General features: G+C 32.7%; 1 protein-coding gene across 6 annotated transcripts in view; it reads left to right on the top strand.

Annotated features, from left to right (window-relative positions):
- LOC148599649 (disco-interacting protein 2 homolog C-like) overlaps nucleotides 1–23,706 on the top strand; it is a 67,727-nt gene that overhangs the window by 36,569 nt on the left and 7,452 nt on the right. For 3 of the 6 annotated variants that reach the window (XM_088557496.1, XM_088557498.1, XM_088557500.1), the window contains 26 exons: nucleotides 1,568–1,662; nucleotides 2,564–2,674; nucleotides 3,199–3,228; nucleotides 6,192–6,315; nucleotides 6,802–6,905; nucleotides 7,105–7,207; nucleotides 7,765–7,829; nucleotides 8,537–8,630; nucleotides 9,703–9,822; nucleotides 10,300–10,414; nucleotides 10,773–10,912; nucleotides 11,237–11,373; nucleotides 11,962–12,042; nucleotides 12,447–12,659; nucleotides 13,219–13,450; nucleotides 14,087–14,199; nucleotides 14,848–14,928; nucleotides 15,596–15,619; nucleotides 17,119–17,242; nucleotides 17,887–18,068; nucleotides 18,453–18,614; nucleotides 19,282–19,412; nucleotides 20,235–20,326; nucleotides 21,261–21,337; nucleotides 22,139–22,309; nucleotides 22,920–23,039. In XM_088557496.1, coding sequence (XP_088413622.1) covers nucleotides 1,568–1,662; nucleotides 2,564–2,674; nucleotides 3,199–3,228; nucleotides 6,192–6,315; nucleotides 6,802–6,905; nucleotides 7,105–7,207; nucleotides 7,765–7,829; nucleotides 8,537–8,630; nucleotides 9,703–9,822; nucleotides 10,300–10,414; nucleotides 10,773–10,912; nucleotides 11,237–11,373; nucleotides 11,962–12,042; nucleotides 12,447–12,659; nucleotides 13,219–13,450; nucleotides 14,087–14,199; nucleotides 14,848–14,928; nucleotides 15,596–15,619; nucleotides 17,119–17,242; nucleotides 17,887–18,068; nucleotides 18,453–18,614; nucleotides 19,282–19,412; nucleotides 20,235–20,326; nucleotides 21,261–21,337; nucleotides 22,139–22,309; nucleotides 22,920–23,039 — 3,041 coding nt within the window. The remainder of the gene's footprint in view (nucleotides 1–1,567; nucleotides 1,663–2,563; nucleotides 2,675–3,198; nucleotides 3,229–6,191; nucleotides 6,316–6,801; nucleotides 6,906–7,104; nucleotides 7,208–7,764; nucleotides 7,830–8,536; nucleotides 8,631–9,702; nucleotides 9,823–10,299; nucleotides 10,415–10,772; nucleotides 10,913–11,236; nucleotides 11,374–11,961; nucleotides 12,043–12,446; nucleotides 12,660–13,218; nucleotides 13,451–14,086; nucleotides 14,200–14,847; nucleotides 14,929–15,595; nucleotides 15,620–17,118; nucleotides 17,243–17,886; nucleotides 18,069–18,452; nucleotides 18,615–19,281; nucleotides 19,413–20,234; nucleotides 20,327–21,260; nucleotides 21,338–22,138; nucleotides 22,310–22,919; nucleotides 23,040–23,706) is intronic. The other 3 variants (XM_088557499.1, XM_088557497.1, XM_088557501.1) reach the window with 3 other exon arrangements.

Here is a 23,706-nt window from a genome sequence, read left to right as displayed (position 1 = left end):
TATGCTTGAAGTTTACTTTCTGTTTTCATCAACTGATCTGTCTGTTGGTAGGGGGCTTTGTATTGCCATGCAATATTCTCAGAATGCTTGTTATACCTTAGCAGGAGGTGTTGAAGAATATATAGAGTTATCTCCTATGGAAATTGTTAGTTTGTGCATGGGACATACAACATAAGTTTTTATGATAGAAAAAATAGGATTTTTTTGCTCTCACAGTGCTGCTAACTGCCATGGTGGTTTCTGGGGTGCATCAAAAAGTTACGACTTTTATTACAAGACATGAAAATTAAGGGATATAGGGATGAATTGATGGCTCAGAGTCCATATAGGGTAGCATGAGGTACAAAGCAGGTTGTTTCAGTGGTCATATGTTCTTGTCGTGAAATTCATGAATTGTTAGCTCACCTGGCTGTAGGCCATGTGAGCTATTGCCATCACTTGGTGTACGTCATCTGTCATCATTGTTGTTAACAATTTCTTCAAACATCTGCTCCTCTTAAACTGCTTAATGGATTTGGATAAGGGTGGTTGTTTCTTAGAGTATCCTGCACAAAATGACCTTTTAGATTTTTGATCTGTTAAAAAACATGGCAGTCATTACAAAAAATAGAACATGGGGATCAGACTGCAGATTTCTGCATATATCTCCAAAATGGTTAAGCTAAACAAATTCTGACATGGGTAAAAGTATTCAGCATGATGAGGTCTGTCTGTGGTCAAAATTTGGTGAAAACCTGTTTAACCATGTTGGAGTTATTGCCCTTTTTGGATGTTTTTTTACTGTTTTTGGTGTTATTACTTTCAAAAATCTTCTCCTCAGAAACTGCTCTACGCAGTTCAATGAAAGTTGGCATTTTTATTTTATAGGGTATCCTTAACAAAATGACTGTTTGGGTTTTTGATCTCTTAAAAAAAACATGGCCACCATTACTAAAAATAGAACATTGGGGTCAGACAGCAGGTTTTTGCATATATCTCCAAAATGGTTACGTTTAACCAAATTCTGACATGGATAAAAGTATTTAGCATGATGAGATCTATCTGTGGTTAAATGTTGGTGAAAATCTGTTGACCCATGTTGGAGTTATTGCCCTTTTTGGATGTATTTTGCTGTTTTTGATGTTATTACTTCAAAAAATATTCTCCTCAGAAACTATTCTACAAAATTCAGTGAAATTTGAAATTTTTTTTAATAGGGTATCCGTAACAAAATGACCATTTGGATTTTTGACCGTTAAAGGATATGGCCGCCGTTTCTAAAAATAGAACAATGGGGTCAGACAGCAGATTTTTGCATATATCTCCAAATCTATTAGATTTAGCCAATAGCTTTCATTTCCTGAAATGATCCTTATTATAAGGCTTACAAAAGTCTACAATGAGTCAAATGGAGTCAAAATTGTCAGACAACTCCTTGTAAGTGTTATTGCCCTTTAAAGGCAAAATTTAACAAGTGAGCAATTCAGGCTCCCAGTAGCCTCTTGTATATTGTCCTATGATGTTTAACCACAATGATTCAGTTCATATTGTTGATTAATTCATTCATTTTGACAAATATTTTTTACAGGAAAATTATTAAACAGAACCCAGAAGATAGCTTATAACTTGTTACATAAAACAGGACAAAAAGGAGGAGATGGTGCAATCAAACCAGGGGATAGGGTATGAGAATAGGAATACTGTGAAAGTACTATTGCTCATGGGGTACCAATTTTCGTGGTGTTCATGAGTAGGGCAAACCATGAAATTGGGTTCTCAATGAAAAGGAGTTTCCAATAATGTGTAGACTGAAAACCTCAAAATATCGAATTCAAGAATCCATAAACTTGTGTTTCTTCAGTAATCCACAAAAATTTGTATCCATGTATTAAAATACTTTCACAGTAGATTTCAGCAACTTAGTTATTTTTTCATTATTTTTACTGCTTGAATTTTGATGCCTTAAACTGCTGGTGTGGTACAAAGAAATATGAACAATTCTAATGACAACATTATGTCAGAGTAACTGTGACGTCACTAAAAAAAACTAAACAGCCCCTAATTTAGACAACTCTACATAGCATCACATCTGAACCTGCTGTGACATTTTTTTGTTGACTTCAAAACTGCCTTCATTCTGAATGAAAGACCAAAAAACTTTTCATGTGATTTCACAATGGGTCTTAATATAAGAAAGTAATTCAAGAATTGACAAAAAAATAGTGATCATGAAATTATGGGCAAATCTATTTATGTTGAAGTAAAAATCATAGATAAAAATATACATTGACATATTCTCAGCTTCCACTTCCTTTTCTAAACATATTGATATTTGGCCAAATTTCACATGTGAAAATTGGCTTATACATATACATATAGTAATTTGATTAATGGGCGGGTGGCAGATTATTTTACATTAAACTTTTCTCAAGAGTTGCCGATGCAGCCTCTTGATATTTGGTATCCAGTATCAGGTACAGGTCCCATATAATGGGATCCAAATCAGGCCTGTCAGTACACCGACGATCTGTTTAACAAAATTTTGCCATTTCTGTCTTACACCCATTTTTCATGTATTTTACAGGTAGCTTTGGTTTACCCTAACAATGACCCTATATCATTTAGCTGTGCTTTCTATGGTTGTCTTGTAGCAGGTGTTGTACCCGTACCAGTTGAGGTTCCGTCGTCACGTAGGGTGAGTAACTACCAAACCAAATAAGGACTTGCATGGGGTTAATTTATTTCTTAAGTTACATGCATATCCCATTGAGAAAAATTACTGCCTTTGGTCTTACAGTGTAAGGACTGTTTCATTACAGTAATGAGGAATGGGGAAGACATGTTTTGAATTTATACAGATGGTTGGCAACATTTTTTGACAAATTGAGTGAAATGTGCAGACTTAGAATAAAATTGGGTCTATGGGCAGGTTTCTTCACAAAAAACACAACCTCAGCTTCTTGTATATTTAAATGTAACAACTGTCAATGATTTAAATATTACAATGATATAAAATGGATAATTTTTAGAAACTTTTAAATGTTGAAGGAGATGAGTAAGGTTATTTGGTCGTAAGTTAAGATTTGTCAACTAGATTCTTTGTTATTTATTGCTAAAAGCAGATTAACATGTACTTTAAAAATACAAGTTCTCTTGTGCAACTTCCTTTAGCATTTAAGATTGTTAAGATAGTATTATTACATTTTGTGACAATTTCAGCCCCAGAATTCAGTCAATGTAGATATTTGGGTAAGATGATCAAGTTATGTGTGGGTTTAATGCTTTGCACATTCCATCTATTCATTAAACTTCATTGAAACATTTTGTGTGACTAAATGGTCATGAAGATATATTTATCCCATTGGAGTTTGAATGCCTGTTAGTTTTTACCATGTTTTGAATTGGTTTGGAAAGGTTTTATTGAAAGGGTGACCAATATTTAAGGAACTAACCATTATCACATGATTATCGTATGTTTTCAAGCCAAAATTAACATATGAGAATCATATGGGTAATCATATGTGTGACACATTTGGCTGTGTATGACATTTCTATACCAAATTCAGAAGTGATATTTACGATCGCTAGCCACCAACATAAATGACATCGCTTTGGGTTCAACTGTATGATGAGTTCAAAAAAATTTGGGGATATTTAGGTTTACATTGTTCTCGGTATGTTATTAATTCGTTCCTCAGATTTTGGTCTGCCCCATTTATTACTTATAAAGGTAAAGGACTATTACATAGGGTCCAAGGGGAGACCAAGATTTAAGAAACTAATTTCCCATAGAATTGTTTGATTTAAACTTCAGGAGAAATTATACTGAGTTACATCAAATTTCAGCATGAAAATGTGAAGGTGATTTTTTGTTTGTTTGAAGGCTTCACTCACAAAATAAAAAAATAAAAAAACATTTACGACACTTTTGGACATTAAATTGAATTCATCTCGGATTGACATGATTAGGAATAATGAAAGGCTCATATTTCAATCTGCATGAAACTTCAATCCACTCAGCAACAATATTCATTGTTTCAGTGGTAAGTCACATGGTGGGTTATTTTTTGTGGTGATAACTCTTACAGTTGTCAGCAAGTTAATTCTAGAATTGTTATAAAGATAATATACACAGCCAAATGTGCCACACATGAGAATCATATATGTATGGTTTGCATCATATGATTATCGTATGAACTGAGGATGATTTGACCATATGTTCCAGTTTACATATTGTCACATGATTATCAAGCCAAAATCAACATATGAGAATCCTATGATAATTACATATCATGTGTTGATTTTCACAAATATGTTACACATTTGGCTGTGTATGACATTTCTGTGGCAAATTCAGAAGTGATATCTACAATTGCTAGCCACCAACTTAAACAACAATACTTTGTGTTTACTGGAATTGTATAATGTGTGTGAATCATAACCTGAAAAAAATTGGGTGGCATTTACTGGTAGGTTTTGCTATTTATTGGTTCCTCAGATTTTGGTCTTCCCTATTCATTACTTATAAAGGTAAAGGACTATTACATAGGGTTGATATCTTAGTAGTATTACAGCTAGTTGAAATAGACCAGTTCCAGTTTCCATACAAATTTAGGTAGGTTAGTGACTAATTTAACTAGCTCTCTAGATAGAAATCTGGCCGACATTATTCCAATGTGACTTACTTAACTTAAGGCAAATTTAAATGTTAAGGTCATCGTAATTGACAGCTATTCAAAAGTAAAAGACAGTGTCCAAAAGATCACACAGGTGTTCTGTGGTAGTTAAGTAGGACACATTGGAATAATATAGGACAGATTTCTATCTAGAGAGCTATTTAAATTACTCACTAGCCTACCTAAATTTGTATTGAAATTGATACTGGTCTATTTCAACTAGCTGTAAACATCAATTTCATTCACATTTATTTGTTGTAAACTCTATTTGGTGTAAGTGCATAGAAGTTCTGGTTTATTTTCCAATGTTTAGCAGTACACCTCACAGTAGATGGTAAATTCACTGAACTAAATTTTAAGTAGTCACATTCAAAGCTGTTTCTTCTATTTTCTGGTTCAACTTTTCTGCATTTTAGTCATTTTATAGTAGTATTATTGTTCGTGAAATATTTTTCATATCTTTCTAATGCTTAAATTTGAATAAATAATTAATAGGTGAACTAAGAAGTACAAATGTATTGATGTTTACAATGCCTCGTGTTTTTTTTTTTTTTTTTCAAACTTCAAATTCAATTCTCAATGAAATTGCTCATGTGTATCCCCTTTGATAAATGATATTTTTATAGGAAATCCACTGATTTCAAACCTCAAGAGATCAACCCATTTCTGTTTTCACCTAACCTTAAACATTGGTACCAACAAAGAGAAGTTTGTTTGTTTCGTTTGTTTGTTGGGGTTTAACATCCGAGCAGCAATATTTCAACAAAGAGAAGTACATGTACATGTATACAATTTTGTCAGTTTGATATAAATTTTAAATTTGCATTCTCGTTATTCCAGCTTTTTGTTCTGCCTGTTTTCAAAATGCAAGAATGGCATTGTGAAACAAGTACTATTTTTAAAATAGATAGCCAACACAGTAAAATTGTGTTTCTTGTACTTATATAATTACAACTATTTAACTTATAAATTTATAATTATCTACACTTCACTACAAAATGATAACACATGAGACATTATTTCAATTTTGGATACAGTGTTTTAATGCCACTGAGATATTAAAATTTTGCCAATAAGAATCAGGAATTGAATTGCAATCAGGGGACTTGTGTTTCCAGAGAAGAATGTCAAAGTCTAGGTCGAAGTGATTAAAGCAAAACTGTGTTTATTGCATCAATAATTTCTTTTTAAAAATCTACATCATACATATATGCTTTGCTTCAGAAAAGTAAAAGGAGTTTATTCACAGAAATTGGCTAAATGTTTCCACTTTGCTTGATTGGAGCCTTTTTAGAAATGTAGTCTTAAATGTTTTATTTCTTCACCTGCAGTTTTCAAAATTCAGTTTTTTGCCCAACAAAGGCAGGCAAGTTCATTTCATGTGATATGAAGTCCCGCAGTTTTCACCTGACGTCTTCTATAACTTGTTATAATTAGAATCCTATTGGCTTAATACATAGAAAATCAGATGGTGCATATTTGTCTGTTTAAAGTCAAAATGAAGAGTCTAATTCCTGATGTATATTTTTCTTGCAGGATGCGGGTAGCGAAGGAATAGGTTTTATGTTAGGGAGTCTGAATGTTCAGTGGGCCCTTACCTCAGAAGCCTGTTATAAAGGTCTATCAAAATCAGCCAATGGAGATGTTGCATCTTTTAAAGGTAAGTGGATCAAAAGAATTAAGAAGGCCTCCATAGCAGATTTTGAGGATTTTTAATGAACAGTCTTGATTTGATGATTTCAGACAGCAATCTATTGGAGCCACTGATACTGTCTACAGAAGGAAAACAAAAACAAATGCTTGTCACATTTTGCCTTATACATTTAAGGATTATTTATTCTTCTGATCTAAGAAACACAGAAATGACTGGGGGAAAATAATGATGTTTAGGAGTCTTTGATGTAAATTACAATTAAAAAAATGATTTAACTGCACCAATGTTTCTTTCAAAGGGTTGAATTCTCCATGAAATGGCTCATGTATATTCCTTTTTTATGTGAAATTCATTAATTTTAAACCTTGTAGACCAATGCATGGTATTGAGAAGAGATTCCCAGTATACACAGTGTGTTTATTGACTATTATGTTTATTAATTCCTAACAATAATGTTCTGTGTACATTTGTTTTTGATATTTGTCATTTTAGGTTGGCCTAAACTCCATTGGTTTTTAACAGACAATTTAAACAAACCAAGCAAAGATTGGCAGCCACCACCTAAAGTCTCAGAAGATATTCCTGCCTATGTAGAGGTAAATCACAGTCGTTCCCTTAACAAATTTTCAGAGTTTGCTAGTATATAAACTATGAATGGAAACCATACACTATTCCACAAACACAAAACATTTTGTTACTCAAACCTGAACTATCCCCTGAAGAATTGCTTTTGAAGAATTTATGTATTTGATTCTGCAAAAAAAATACCAATGATCAATTTAATACTCTTTGCAGTACACACAAGGAAAAGATGGTAGCACAATGGGGGTTACCATAACTAGAAATAGTATGTTATGTCACGCTCGGACGCTCACAGTGGCAGCTAACTATACAGAAGGTAGGTTTAATGTATTATGTTGTTGCAGGAGTGAACAGAAAATTTTTAAACATTTAAATTTTGTTGGAGTTATGTCCCTTTGAAATTTCCAAAATTTACTGCAACAATTTTCTTATGATTATTAAAACTACAACTGCTTTGTTTACTCTGTTTGTTTGTTTGTTTGTTTTTTTTTTTTTGTAAGAAGGTCTTATTCAGGATTACTAATTGTGTAAGCACATTCGGTCAAAAATGATGAAATGGCATTTTTTCTTGATTAAGTCAAACTGGTAAATTCGTAACCTTTTTTTAAAAAAAATTAACAAATTACGCACTGTAAGTCACAAAATCAAGGTATCATGCCAATATTGAGCAAAAACATGAAATTCTCAGAAGAAACATTGGATTTTCATTATCAATCCGAATCCAACACATTGATTAAAAAAAAAAAAAAAAAAGAACCTTAAAAAAATAAACTTAAAAATGAACCATGATATAGTGAGGTACTGTCCAGTCAATATTATCTCTTTAATGATTTACTTATTTTAACTATTTATAATTTCATCATTTATTTCCAGGTGAAGTGATGGTGTGTGTATTAGATTTTAAACGTGATGTTGGCCTCTGGCATGGTATTTTATGTGTAAGTTTTATCTATATAACATTTTATAATTCATAAAGTACTACATTCAGTGTCACCAGGTGCTGATTCAAAACAGGAAGTATTTGCCATATTCACCAGCAATATCTTAACCATGAAACCAAATATATCTAAATTGCTAAAATATGTTACTAATATATCTGGATTGATAATCCACCCCTAAATCTTCAATTCTAAAAAGAAATAAAAATTACATTACAGTGATTATTTGTTACATCATTTTGTCAAGGTAAATATGTAGTAGCTTATTCAAGGTATATTGTCTGGGTAAAGTCATCTTGTGAATAAAACAAATTTTAATAAGTCTGTTTAGGGACTGCGGCGAAGCTAAAACTTTCACACAAAAAAAAACACACAAAAAAACAGGGCTGTTAACTGCTCAACAGGGGTTTAATTTAATAAATATTTCAACTAGCTAATTTTTACAAATACCGAAATATTCCACTCACTAAATCTCAGTTCCTTCTGTTAATTCTGTACTACACTTGTAAAGTTTGCAGAATCCTACAAGCAAATTTTAGGAAGTGGAAATGATTTCTACTTGAAAAATTTGTATTTTAACTGGCATTTAGCAGGTATTTCCCCTTAAATTTGATCACTGCTAAAAGCAAATATATCCCTTTAAAGTGAATTTTTATATGCTTTATAATGTACCATTTACAATTGTATTTTTTTTCCTTTTATTTCAGAGTGTATTTAATGGTATGCATGTGATATTTGTTCCTTATTCCTTAATGAAAGTTGATCCTGCTTCGTGGATGAAAATGACAACAAAACATAAAGGTAATGAGTTATGTGCATGGAAAATTATAGCAAATTGAAATACTGATTTTAATTCAAATCTAGCTAGACTTCTGAGTAATTATACCCCCACAAACAAAATTTGGAGGCTATCTGTCTCTCTGTTGTCTGTCATCTGTCTGTCCTTCTGATTGTCAACAATTCTTGTGAGGGCAACTCCTTCTAAACGATTCAAGGGATTCTGATGAAGTTTTAGAAGATTGAGCATCATATGTAGGTATGCATGAAGGAATATAATTACTCGTGGATGACTACAAAGGGAGATAATCCAAGAAGTTTCTACATTTACTCCATTTCAAATAGGTGGTATACTCTTTGTGAGTTTGCTCACAGTAATTCTATTTTAAGTAGCTCTCTAGGTAGAAAATTGCCCCACGTTATACCAAAGTGTCTTACTTAATTATACCAGATCACCTGTATGATCTTTTGAACATGGTCTTTCAAGTTTGAATAGCTGTTAATTATGGGTTACATTATGACCATAATTGATTGTTGACTTTGTTTGAAATTTTGAGATCTCTGACAGGGAAATTTACATTAAAATGAAATGATTTATTAAGCAAAACTGCCATAATGTCCATGCTTTCCAAAGAAGTTGTCACTTTTGTAGTTTTTATGGATGTAAATGAATAATTTCTATAATGCTCTTCAAATTTAGATCTACCATTAAAATGATATTTAGTTCAGGTATTTATCAAGCTAGTCATAAATGAACACAATGAGCAGGATGTATTCATACCTCTCAGCTATTCTGTCAGTGCTGTATGTTCTAAACAAATCAGGAGTTGAAACAATCTTTTGCAGAAATCGGACGGCGTAGAATTTGCATTGTTCTTATGAAAGTAGAATCGTTAGCAAAAACGTTACTTCAATTACTAAATTATTGTTATATTGTATGTACTAAGTAATACGACAAATAATTGTAATTACATATTTTTGTTGCTATGAAAAGTTATAGTACATATCGAATCTTACTCTTAATGTACTTGTATAGTGACCAAGTGTGTGTAGAAATATAAGATGAAAAACATATTAAATCGGTTTATCTTTGTAGCATCAGTAGCAATAGTGAAATCCAGGGATATGCATTGGGGTCTGTTAGCCCAGAAAGACCACAAAGATATCAACTTTTCAACCTTACGTCTCCTATTTGTAGCAGATGGGGCTAACCCTTGTAAGTATGCATGGACAGAGTTAGTGTCCAATAGTATACTAATATTCTAATTATCAAAATTCAATCTTGCACAAAAAGATCTCAAAAGGGGTTATTTTGATAGAACAATACATCCTTTGATGAAGCCTTCCTACTGGTACAAAATGACCAATAAAAAAGATGATAAAAATGATCTACACAACTTTTTCTTTTCCAAACCCTCCTTACACTTAATGTGCATGATGTGCTTGTCAATATAAATATACATAATTATACACCCGCTCCAAAAAGAGGGGGTTACTGTAAACATACTAATTTTGTGGTTGTTAATTTTCACACATTCTGTCAAGTAAGCAGATTCGCGGGTATCAATTTTCGCAGATTAAAAAAGGATTAGTATTATATAGTGTTAAAAATCATTTTCACGTGTACTATTTTTCATGCTTTTCTGTCCACCGCGAAAATAGTGAAATTAGTATTTTTAATTTATTTTTCTAGGGTCTTTGACATCCTGTGATGCATTTTACAATGCATTCCAAAGTAAAGGTCTAAAATCTGATTCAATTTGTCCTTGTGCTGGTTCTGTGGAAGGTCTCACAGTCTCACTCAGGAGGTAAGGACTACTGATACATGTTGATGAATTAACTTAGTTTAAATGTGGACTTAAACTTATTTGGTAATATTAAGGCCATTTGCCAATTGGGCTTGGAGACTAAAACTTGCCCTTCAGACTGAAAAATTTCATTTTCTGTCATCTACATGAATATTTCATTTTCTTGAAATTTGGTCTTTGGATTACCTTTTTGCCCCCCAAAAAAACTTACACACTTGAATGTGTAATGTTGGTAATTTTGTAGGCCTGGTAGATCTTGTGTAAGTGTTACTGGTCGAGATATTCTCTCCATGTAAGGCCATGTTTTTTGTTTTGTTTTTTTTTCACAAATTAATACCTGTATGTATGAATTTTGTAGGCCTGGTAGATCTAGTGCGAGTGCTACTGGTCGAGGTATCCTTTCCATGTTAGGCCTCAGTCATGGTGTTGTGAGAGTAGATAGTGAAAACAGCCTTACATCTCTCACTTTACAAGATTGTGGTCAAGTAATGCCAGGTGGTAAGTTTGTTAAATTGTTGTATATGTAGAATGACTACCAGTTATCATATTAAAACCACACAAAGTTTGTAAATAAATGTAATATGCAAGTTTCAAGTAATGCTATCTTTGACACACAACTGTTTATATCAGGGATGTGGTGTTTTTAATACTATATTCTTCCGTGACTTAAAAAAAAAGATTGATCATAATTTTTTTTTTTTTTACATTTCTTATCCATTTATGTATATTTTGGATAGACAAAATGATTATAGATTCTTCATGCCTTTACATCAGATAAATTTCAAATCACACCTACTGAAAGTTAAAACTGTTATATTGCAGCTGTTATGATTGTGATAAAAGTTGATGGTGCCCCCTACCTCTGTAAAACAGATGAAGTAGGAGAACTCTGTGTATGTGCAGGGTACACAGGCAGCAATTACTGGGGGTTACAAGGAGTTACCAGTAATACTTTCCAGGTCAGTTAATTATAAGGTTAGAGATCATATGTCAAGGTCACATAGAGGCTGTAAAATTCTTTTAACATCTTTTGAACATTGGAGTCAACATCTTTTAAATGACTATACATACAAAATGTCCATAGTTCTAAAGGAAACTGTATTTATTATCAAGGTTGCTCTGCAAGTAATCAAAATTTAATCATGGTATCATATTTACTTTCTTGCTTGAGTCATGAAATGAAAGGTGGTTGATGAATGAGCTATTTGTTTTGTTAATTGAGGGATTGAAGGTGTTATATTAAGCGGTAAGAATATACAGTTTCATCAACTATATATGGAAAAACTAACCAGAATAAATTGATTATATGTTGAAGATATATACCAGATATTCCTCCAAATTTGATTAAATAATGAATGAATCAACGTATATTTGATGCAGTTTGAGTGATAAGCATTGAGTGAATGATGAACTATGGATACTGAACCATATAATGGTTGATTAATTAGTCATTGAACGTTGAGTGATGAGTGTAAAGTTTGAATTTGTTAGATAAAGGCAGCAATTTGATATTTGATATCTGATGTTGATCTTAATTAACTTTGCAGATCCAGCCACTTAACAGTGATGGACGACCTATAGGAGATAAGTTGTATGTACGGACTGGTTTACTGGGATTCTTAGGTCCAGTAAGTAGTTAAGAACAAGTACATGTAGTCATTTTCATATTCTTTCAGTGTTTACCATGTCTTCAGAAATAAGTGAACATATTAAAATTTATGCCTCATTCACAAGTATTATTAATGCATATTCAGTGTCTATCAGATACAAATTCAAATTTGCAAACACGTTCACATGTAATGATAATGATGTTATAGAAAGCTTAAGTAGAAACTTTATACTGGTATTGCAGCCTTAAGCAATAAGACCAAATGGGATACTAAGGATTCTTGGTCGCGACCTTCAAAAGTACATGTAGTTTATTCTTCAAAATCAGTCAGTGAAAATGTCTTATGAGCTGATACCTGAAGCAGTTACCATAAATGCAAAACCATTAGAATTATCATTATATTGAATTATTATTTAATTACAGGGTGGTTTAGTGTTTGTTTGTGGTAGTAAAGAAGGCCTGATGCAGGTGTCAGGTCGGCGACACAACACTGATGACATCATTGCCACTGTGTTAGCTGTTGAACCAATGAAATTTATCTACCGTGGAAGAATTGCCGTATTTTCTATAAATGTACTTAAAGATGAGCGTATTGTGATAGTAGCTGAACAACGACCTGATTGCACTGAAGAAGAGGTTAGTGACTATGTTTTGCCCCATTTCCAGTCTGTCTGTATGTCTGTTGCAATGTTTTGTTCAGCCCATTCTTTTTTTTTTTTTAATGACATCTGAATATTTCACATCTACAATCAACTTTGGTCTGATATTGAAATTTCGAAAACAAAGATTAGTTTTCAACTTGAAATACTATAATTACATAAGAAGATTGGGCGGTCCTAAAATTTGATTAACATGTAAAAGACTGGTTAAACCAGTCTTTTCAAGTTTGATTTGTTACTGTGAAGTTGTTGATCTTTATAGTCACTATTGATGATTAGTGGTGAAATTCCATTAAAAAGTCTGGTTATCAATATACATCAGCTGTTACTGTGAAGTCATTAGAAGAAAACTCCTGCCGTGCCTAATTTTAGTTGAATGTTCCAAGATCTGTTAATCAGTGTCTGCATCAATTTACTCATTCGAAGAATGTTTCTTTCAACAGCAAGCACTATTTATAGAGTGTATTATTACTTTCAGTTTCTCTTATGAAGTCATAGTTTCTATTTATAGACTGACTTTCACTTTCTATTTATAGAGCTTCCAGTGGATGAGTCGTGTGTTACAAGCTGTAGACAGTATACATCAAGTGGGTGTCTATTGTTTGTCTCTAGTCCCTCATAATTACCTTCCAAAGACCCCCCTTGGTGGAATACATCTTCATGAAACCAAGAAGAGATTTTTAGAAGGGAGTTTACATCCTGCCAATGTACTTATGTGCCCACATACATGTGTCACAAACTTACCAAAACCAAGAGAACACAAACCAGGTATGGTTATTTACATGTATTATACCCCAACTCAATGAGTGGGTGGTATGTTTGAATTATCTTGTCCATCTGTCCAAAGATTATCTCATTTTTCTCAACTCCAAATGGGTGGATTATTTCAAATTTGGTATATGAATATAGATTTTGTCACATGTTGTAAGTGATTTTAATATCAACTTTCTGTATAAGCATGTGTATAACCAGCTCTGCACAACATTTGAATGTTTAACATAGGGCATTTATTTAATTAGAGTTTTCTTACAATATGTTTCTATCAATGAAGATACCATTTTATGAAAACAAATTTGCACAGTTGATAAGATAACTGTATTTTAAATATTTTTACCAAAACACAGAATAAATTTATTTATCAGCATATTTATCACTTATTCTGCTGTTCTTATTGCCTGATATTTTCTGTCTCAAGTTACTTTTTTATCCTAATAGATATTAGCATTTTCCAGTAACAACTTAATGTTGGATGTGCATTGTATGGGCAAAAACTAACCAACAATAGTCTGGAACCCTTCTTTTCCAATTCTCAGGATCTTCTGTAAAGTATTATTGAAAAATGCAGAAACTTTACAGTACACCATACATAAGAACTTGCTAAAATCATTGATTGGCCCTTTTCAGATGTAACTCCATCAGCAGTACATGTAGGGAACATTGTACAGGGAGCCAGAATGGCTTGGGCTCAAGGGAGGGAACTCACTTCAGCTGAAGAGGAATCAGACAATGCCAAAAAGGTAGAGAAAATTAGTTAAAGTTCTAATGAATGTAAATGAGTTTTCAAATTTTGAAGTTGCATTTCATGTAATATGCGGTAGAGATTTGTGAAAGACCAAAAGTCCTTAAATAAATTCAGTAAAATTTAGGGCTGTTTCCATTTAAATTTACATGGGGAGGTGGGACGCAACTTGCAAAAGACCCCCCCCCCCCCACTAACCAATATATAAAAAAAAATTGCCAACCCCCACTCCAACATATTATAGATTCTTAAGATACCCCCCACCACCAGAAAGAGGTAAAACATTAAAAATAATTATTTATCTGTTGAAAAACACATATGTAGTACTACATTTTGGGAAATCAGAGCACCAAAATCTCCCAACCTTCAGGTGTATTGAATTTTAGAAATGAAATTTCACCCCTACCAACATAATTCAATTTATCAAACATACACTACCAACATATAAGAAATATTTTTACCCCTCACCAAGAGAAAAATAAAAAAATCAGCAACCCCCCCCTTCCCATGTAGGGGAACAGCCCTTAGCCTTTACTTTTAATAGGGTGTCTTGGCACTTAGTATGAAAACTGTCGAAATCATTAGTGCCTTGATACATGTACATTCAGATTGTTTTCATCTTCTTAATCAAACTTGTTTATTTCAGCACCAGTTCTTAACAGAGATTTTACGATGGAGGTCACAGACAACACCTGACCATGTTTTATTTACTATGCTCAATTCCAAGGTAGGTTATCTTCCCTTGGTTCAAATTTTACATTTTGATGTTTTTGTTTGATTTTCATTTTGTGGCTTTAATTATTGTTGCTTACTACCCTATGCTGCTTTTGTTATCCAGACTTCTCAAATGCAATTGAATTTATTTGTTTAAAAAACAACAAAAGGTTTCTTAATGAAGTAATTGATTGGTTTTTTTTTTGTTGATTCACATTGAAAAGAAATTTGATATCCTGCAGGGATATTATGCTCCCCCTTAACAGCCGTTATGATTCATTATTTTACCGTATATTAACATGTACCTCAATTTTGCCAATTTTCGCTTCCCTATCATTTCGCGGATCTCATCCTTTATCTAGGCCTGTTATAATTTTGTAATGGAAGTGATAATTTTTTGGTTTTTTTTTTAGGATTCTAACTGTAATATTTTTGTTTTACTCCCCATATAAATATTACTGTAGAAATATTTGAGAAGACTGGATTTGTTGAGTGTATAATTGGCTGATGAGAATGATCCCTGATGTTTTGATCTTCACTTAATAGAATTAACAGTAATTTACTTCAAATATCATGAATTAATAAGAATTTACCTTGATTGATATTTATCCCTACAGTTTTTCATATAACCTTTATCAAGTCTAAGAAGCTCCCATTTTATATGATACATATTCCCTCAGATTCAAGGAAAATGGCCTTACCAGGTAACTAGATATTAACCAAATGGAAATATGATGTAAAATATGGTTTGAGGACTCTTCCTTGTAACTGTATGTGACTTGAAGGTCAACGTAATTGTAGGACTATTTCAAGGTCAAATTTAACTTGATAAAATTTCAAGGTTTATGCTGCCTTGTTTAACAGTTTGTTTCAATGAGGTTTTTGATACGGGACATTAATTATTTCTACTTGTGCTAAAATGCTGTACAGCTCAAGTGGGTGTTTATCTACATAGAAGAGTTCTCAATATTGTTGATTTACTAACACACATGATAAAAGCATGATGGTAAAATATATACAGTTGCTACATGTAAATAAATACTGAAATGTATGAAATAATGACCCCTTGTTCTGTATTTATAACTGTCACACTTTATATGGTTTAAATAAATATTGTATATTTCTGTGTTATAGTGAGTAAAACAGTTATCTTCAGGGGATAGAGTTGATCTGTCCTGTGTTAGGTAGTTTTCTGGACAATTGGGTAGGAGATATGAACATTCTATCTGACAAAGGTTCATATACCTATGGTATAACAGAATGTTAAAATCTGCTTCTCAGTTGTCCACTTAACTACCTGGGGAAGTTCATCAGGTGATGGTCATTTAATTGAATGAAGAAAAACTCTATCATCTAAAGATCACTATTTTACTTGCTGTAAAATGTGGCTTAAGTCTGTAATTAGCATGTATATAGTTCAAAGTTTTCTCAGTATATGTTGGAAAAGTTGCCCTTGGTTCAATGTTAATATAATTATGTATGCATGTTGGTAATGTGAACATATATGCTCTGTTAACCAAAGGAAACCCCTATTGTGCCTGTGCTTGAAGGTCCTCTAGTTGAGATGACAAGATTTTTTATTAGCTGATTTGGTCCCTGCTCCACAAAACTTTAAAAAAATACTTAAGTCTGAAAATATTCTTCACTTCCATAGTAACTTCAAAGTCTTTGAAATTGATGACATCACAATCTGTTAAGAATTTTCACAGACTGAAGTAATTTTTTTTTCATATTTTGTGGTGATGGGGCCTGATATAGGAAATATAATTGTATTGAAATATTTTGCTTTTGTCTTTCACATACATGTATGATATTTTTTATTTTGTTGAATGCAACACACTGTCACTATTCAAAATTTAAATTGTTTGTTTGTACACAGAAAGATGTTTTAATACTGAACTCAATACTCTTTAAATGACAAATTTCCATGCATTTGAATGGTAGATTGGAACCCATTCTCATGATACCACAGAGTCAGCTGATCAGACTTACATACCATTTTTCACATCACAATATTAAAAAAAAACACCTACATAACCTTTTTTTTTTTAAATTAACATTGAATTTTGGGTTTGGTTTGGCATTATATACTTTTTAATTAAGTACATCATTCCATCTTCCGTATATTAATATCTTGGTATAAAAAATGTATTTGAAATCTCAGTTACTTGTAATAAAAATGTTGATTTAACTTCTTTCGTAGATCCAGGCACAATTGGCAATTACATGTTCACAGTTACATAAGCGGGCAGAGAAGATTGGATTCATGTTGATGGAGAAAGGGAGATTAAACACAGGAGACCATGTGGCTCTGATCTACCCACCAGGTAAAGTCTCCTTAGGCCCAGATTACAGTTAATACTAGTATATGTTCAAATCTTGATTGTTTTAGTTTGATACTATTCAAGTTTCATGTAGAAGTTGGAAAATAGTCCATACTTTATCTCTCTAATTCAGGTGTGATTTTCTTTTTATCTCTTTACGATTTTCAAAAAAATATACGGGTCTAAAGTTTGGCAGCTTGTAGTACTTGCTTTTATATATAGATTAAAAGTTACTTTCGATTTTGATACTGGCCATATCATGTAGAATATCTCAACAAGTTTGCGAGTGTGAGTTTAGATGGTCCACATGATATTGTCAGTATCAGAATCTTTAGTAAGTATTATATTAATTTTTTTGCATTTTTTGTCATTTTAATGTACTTATAGCAACAAATCTAGTAGGGCAACCACAAAGTGATTGTGCATGACATCATTTTCATTCAAAACTCCAGAGAAGGTCTGATGACGTTAAATCACTCCCAATATTTTGGCAGCTATTTTTGAATATCTTTTTATGTAGGAGAAATTGGAAATATCTGTCAAGAAGATCAAAGAAAAAAAATTACAGATTTCTGTTGTCATAATACAGTGTATTATAAAATAAAAACAATCCAAGAACAATAAAAAAAATTCCCATTTTTCTTCAGGTATTGAGTTGATAGCTGCTTTCTATGGTTGTTTATATGTTGGTTGTGTACCAGTGACGATACGACCGCCACATCCTCAGAATATATCAACAACATTACCCACTGTCAAAATGATTGTAGAAGTTAGTAAAGCAGCGGCCATTTTGTCGACATCCCTAGTGTTGAAGTTAATGAAATCAAAAGTTAGTGGCTTTCCTTATAATTAGATGTAATCAAAGTAAGGTGTAACCTGAAAGAGGATGATGTCACAAACCAAAGAGGAGACAGGCTTGATCAATAGATATGGTAGTTTTGAAATGAAAAAAAAAATTCGCATACATTTTGTTTTCTAATTTATCAAGATGCAAAACAACTTATATGGTTTTGATCCTGCCTCTGTATAAGGGTTGAAACACTCGTCTTTTGATTACATGGACGTTGACCTTCACAACTTCAAAATGAAAAATAGGGATAACAATAACTTATTTCTCTCATTGAGAAAACAGAAGTCGTGTACCTGTCTTCAATATCGTCTATCATTTAAAAAGTTGGGTTTTTTTATATTAGATACTTGAATCCATTTTTAGGAAGCCACGTCAATAGTAGAACCAAAGACCTGGCCACCTTTTATAGACACAGATGACTTGACCAAGAAGAAGATAACAGCAGTATATAGAGCTCCTACACCCGAGATGGTGTGTTACTTAGACTTTAGTGTCTCAACAACGGGAATGCTGGCTGGGGTCAAGGTTTGTTGAATAACATTAGTCTATAATGAAAGGGATCCTTCTAAATACTATTCATATTTGAAATAGAGTGTTTACTCTTTCAAAACATCTGGGTGATGTAAGTAGCCCTCAAGGTAGAAATCTCCTTCACTAAACAATCATTCAAGTTTGAATAGCTATTCATTAAGCCAAATAAAAAAAGACATATACTAGCTCATGATTCATAGTAAAAGTCACATTCCTGTTCATATGATATACAAAGTAAAACCTCTCTAAACCAAACTCCTTTCAGACTGTAGAATACAGACATTTGGGCAGGTGATCAATTTATCCAGGTTCAAAATACATTTAAACTGACACAATGGAACTTTCAAACTTGTCTGGTTTAGGCAGATTTTCGATTAAGTCAGTTTTCTGTTTGGACCGGTTTCACTTTACATTTGCTATACACCCCATCCTATACTGTTTTACCTGTATCCATTATTCCCCAAAGCATGTTTTTCATAACAAAAGTATCAACTTCTGTAAATCACAGGCTATTGATATTTTATGCAAAACTTCTCAGAAGGGTATTCTGAATCATTAGATGAAATATCTTACTTGTACGACAACTTCTTCCCGTTTGCTGAAAAAGCGGGGTATCATTAGTAAGGTGTCAGTCACAGAAATTTTGTTTTTCCTATTGTAGATGTCTCATGCAGCAGCCACTGCCTTATGTAGAGCCATCAAATTACAGTGTGAATTTTACCCTTCAAGGGACGTAACTCTATGTTTAGATCCTTACTGTGGACTAGGATTTGTACTGTGGTGTCTTACAAGGTATGTTTTTTTAGGGGGAGGGGAATAAAAAGAAAGTTACTAATCCTTATTTTGGTAGCAAATTAATAGAAAGGAAATTTAAACAGCTTGATTCAATATAAACTGAAAATGTGCATTTGCCTTACCTGTTGTGGTACATGTATTTGTTGATTTCAAAATTGTTTGATTTTTAATATATTATTCTGACATATAGTGTGCCGCAGTGAAGTTGCAAAGGAATAAAAGTACACCATTATCAAAATTTGCATTTCCAGATGTTGTTTGATGCTTTCCCCATAAGTTCCAAATTAAACTTACTTTCCCGCAGACAAGGTCTACTTTCTAAAGTTAACAAATGCTTTCAGAAAATCGCGTTTTCTACTTGGCCAAGGTAAAGTGCAGAGCTGCCAACCCTTACTACTGTAGTGTAAGTCTTTTAGTTTTGGCCATTGAAATATGCCATACGAAATAGGAAGAAAATCTTATGATTTCTGATTTTTTTGCAAAAAATATATAAAGATTCAGATTTTTTTCATTGGCATGACTGTTTCCAGTTTTAAAATAAGTAAAATCTGCTTCTTAGTCTAATCATCGATTGATATTGCCATGAATCTCATGGCTTATACTCAAGCTCATGTAAAAGCTATATAAAACAAAAATTTCTGCTCCTCACAAAAAATCTCTAGCTTACCCACTGTCTTACTATTTTTCATACCTTTGGGTTGGCAGCTTTGAAAGTGGTGCATAATGAATAACTTTCCTTCATCAAACTTCACTTGCACTAAAGTGGGAGTACATATATTAAGAAAAATGCAAAATATATTATTGTGTTTTCCATTGTAGTATATACTCTGGTCATCATTCCATATTGATAGCCCCGGCTGAGGTTGAAACCAATCCTGCTGTATGGCTCACAGCTGTTAGTAATTATAAAGGTAAATTTATTTTGTCATTTAACTGTAAATAACTATTAACAATGATTTTTTGCTGAAATTAAGGTTTTCTCAAAGGATTTAGAAGTTTTGTCCCCAAAAAATTACTTCCACAGCCACATGAACAATTTAAATGATACTCTTTATCATACAGTCGTATCCACTCGCTCGTACTCGGAGGGCTCGAACACCTGGGATTTCTTGAACACAATTCAAAGTACCAAAATTTTCTCCTGTAAAATCAATAGAAATAACCTTGGATTTCTCGAACTTCGATTTCTCAAACACTTGAACTGACTAGTCGGTCCATTCGGTAATAAATCTTAGAGAATAACCCTCACTAACTCGAACTCGTCAGCAATTTTGTCAGCTTGGGTAATAAAAGGTGTGAAAAACTGAAACCCTATAATTAATCAGTGTCATTTTAGTTAATTACAAGTAAAATTTAAGTCATCACTAATTAGGTAGTTTTGATCTCTAACATAACACTGATTGAAGTACGAGAGTGTTCCGAAGTCGATATGATAAAAGCATGAAAGAAAAACTCTGAACGTTTTTAAAAGTGAACACACCATTTTTAATGTCCACAAATCAGCATATTCTTCCGAAAGCGAATGAAAAAGATCCATGAACTAACACAACTTCGTAGGAAGTAGGCAGTTTCTAACGATAAAGTTGAACTCAGAGCGATAACTCGAACACATTTCAATGGTCCCTTGGAGTTCGAGCTACCGAGGTTTGACTGTATTTTATTTATATACGAATTTATTTATCAGGTGTTAGAAGGGAAATGAGAATACTGTGTCCATAGTTGTCATTTAGGTTTGAGTCATTTTGCTTGTATGTAAAAAAAGGAATTTATTTTCGAAAATGTGTGTTGTGTGCAAATGTTAATCTATGAGTTCCATTTAAAATCACGTGACTTGTCTGATTTCAGTTCGTGATACATTCTGTTCCTATGGTGTTATGGAGCTCTGTACTCGCGGTTTGGGAACATCAACTGCCACATTAAAGGTACAGTATTTCAAAAATTACATCAGAAATCAGCATAAAAATAATGGTAGATTTGAATTTTACTTTGATAAAAGGGAATGTGGAAGTCTTTAATTATATTTAGATAAAAAAATTCGGATATACTTTAAGAGGATTTTAGTTAGCTTGTTATCAGTTTTGTTGTTTTGGCGGTTAAGAATAAAAAAAGACAAATTTCATAAGAAATTGTATTTTCAATTAAAGTTCTAAGGAAATCCAGGAATTCAAAAACCCACAAAATAATGAAATTTTTACAAGCTTCAAAAATCAATTGAATCCTGGAATGCATTTTTATTCCCATTTGACATCTATTTCTTGTTTGCCAAAAAACTTGAATTTTCCATACAAAGTTGTAATATAGAAAATTTTCATCACATTTTTCTCCGCTCTTATTAATCACAGGTTGCTGATATATTGTACTTCCTCTCTGTATCCTTAAATGCATTTTCATACTCATATGATGTCTACTTTCTGTTTGCTGAAAAAAATGAATTTCCCTTTTATCGTGATTGAGGTAGACCTAGGGTAAGGGAAATAACTCATGAAATCAATGATATGTTTGTATCACATTTATTATTACTAAAGCATCTCAAGCTTTCATTTGAAGCAGAAAAAAATGAATTCAAGTTAATTAGATGCTTACATAAGATTGATGTTAAATGATGAATACAAACATTCCAATGATTTTTTAAGAGTTGTGTCCCTTATCCTAGTCAACCTCCTTAAAGTGGGATATCACTAGTGAGCTGTTTTTCACAGATTTCTTGTTCTTCTTTGTTTCAGGCCCGAGGTGTCAATCTTTCCTGTGTTCGTACATGTTGTGTGATATCAGAAGAACGACCAAGAATACAGCTGACCACATCTTTTACTAAGTTGTTTGCCAACCTGAATCTATCTCTCAGAGCAGTCAGTACAAGTTTTGGTTGTAGGGTCAACCTTGGAATGTGCTTACAGGTATGTAATGGGTTGTAGGTACAGGCTTTAGAAATTATGAATGGAAAATCTTTGGAGTGTACAAAAAATGTCTTTTTCCATGTATACCAATAAGCAGATTGTCCATTCTATCAGTTATAAAAAAAACAATTTGTCAGTAGCATGTTAAATGGTGTTTACTTTCGATTAAAATCTGTGATATTCAGCAAGCTCTGGATTTCTGCAGCATATCTTTTTGAAATTCCAAGAATTTTTCTCTCTAAGCTTTCATGTCTAGCCGTTCGCTTAGTAAATTATTTTCAAAAACAAATTAAGTATAGGAGCTGTTTAGAAGAAAAAGGATTTTGGATTGTTTTCCCAATCAAGAATTGTCTAATTTTATTTTTGTTACCTGAGGGCTTTTCCAGTAAAATCTCCTTGAAGGGGGTGGAATGCCACAACTCAAAAGGGGTACCTATAAGAGAATTAATTTCATTTTGCAATGCATTAAATTGCTTAAAATATCAGAAATACCCCATACGTAAGTTTAAATATTTAAGTGATGTTCTACCAGGAAAATTTTACTGGAATAACCTTATCATTTAGAGGAAAATATGTTCGAATTTTACATTATCTTTACTTGTTTGTTCAGGGAGCATCATGTCCAAACCCTACAACAGTCTATGTAGATATGAGAGCTTTAAGGAATGATAGAGTAACATTGGTAGAGAAGGGAAGTCCTCATAGTCTTTCTGTCATGGAGTCTGGCAAGGTTAGTGCGTGAAGTAGAAAAAGACAGTTTTACATATAAAAACCTTGACAGTTTTGATTTCTGATCTTATCACTATGTCTGCATATTTCATGATATTTTTTTTTATCAGTTTGACACAAAAGGTTCTAATGTATGTCTTTGTCATTCACACTTATGGTTTCCATGGTTTCCAGATTATGATTACAGATACATTCAATTTTTTAGCTCACCTGGCCAAAGGCCAAGTGAGCTATTGCCATCACTTGGCGTCTGTCGTTGTCGTGGTTAACAATTATACAAAACTCTTCTCCTCTGAAACTACTTGACCAATTGAAACCAAATATGGTATGAATGTTCCTTGGGGTGTCCTGCATGGAACTGGTGTGGGAATTTCTGATTCGTCAAAAAACATGACCACTGTTACTAAAAATAGAATATAGGGGGTCACACAGTAGTTTTTCACATATATCTCCAGAACCATTAGGTTTAGCATAATTATTTCAATAGCTGAAATGATCCATATTATTAGGACTACAAAAGTCTTCAGGGATAAATGTTGTCAGATGACTCCTTGTAAGAGTTATTACCCTTGAAAGGGGAAAAATGACTCCTTTTTTTAATAGTTTTCAGTCAGTATCTTGAAAACTATGATAGATTAAATTAAACTTTCAATTGTTGAGAAGTTCTT

This window comes from Perna viridis, chromosome 13 (assembly GCF_037379345.1).
Source record: "Perna viridis isolate PV_CMFRI_1.1 ecotype Kerala chromosome 13, ASM3737934v1, whole genome shotgun sequence".
NCBI classification, from domain to species: Eukaryota; Metazoa; Mollusca; class Bivalvia; order Mytilida; family Mytilidae; genus Perna; species Perna viridis.
Note: the sequence above shows the minus strand (reverse complement) of the source record. Positions and strands in the feature narration are given on the sequence as shown.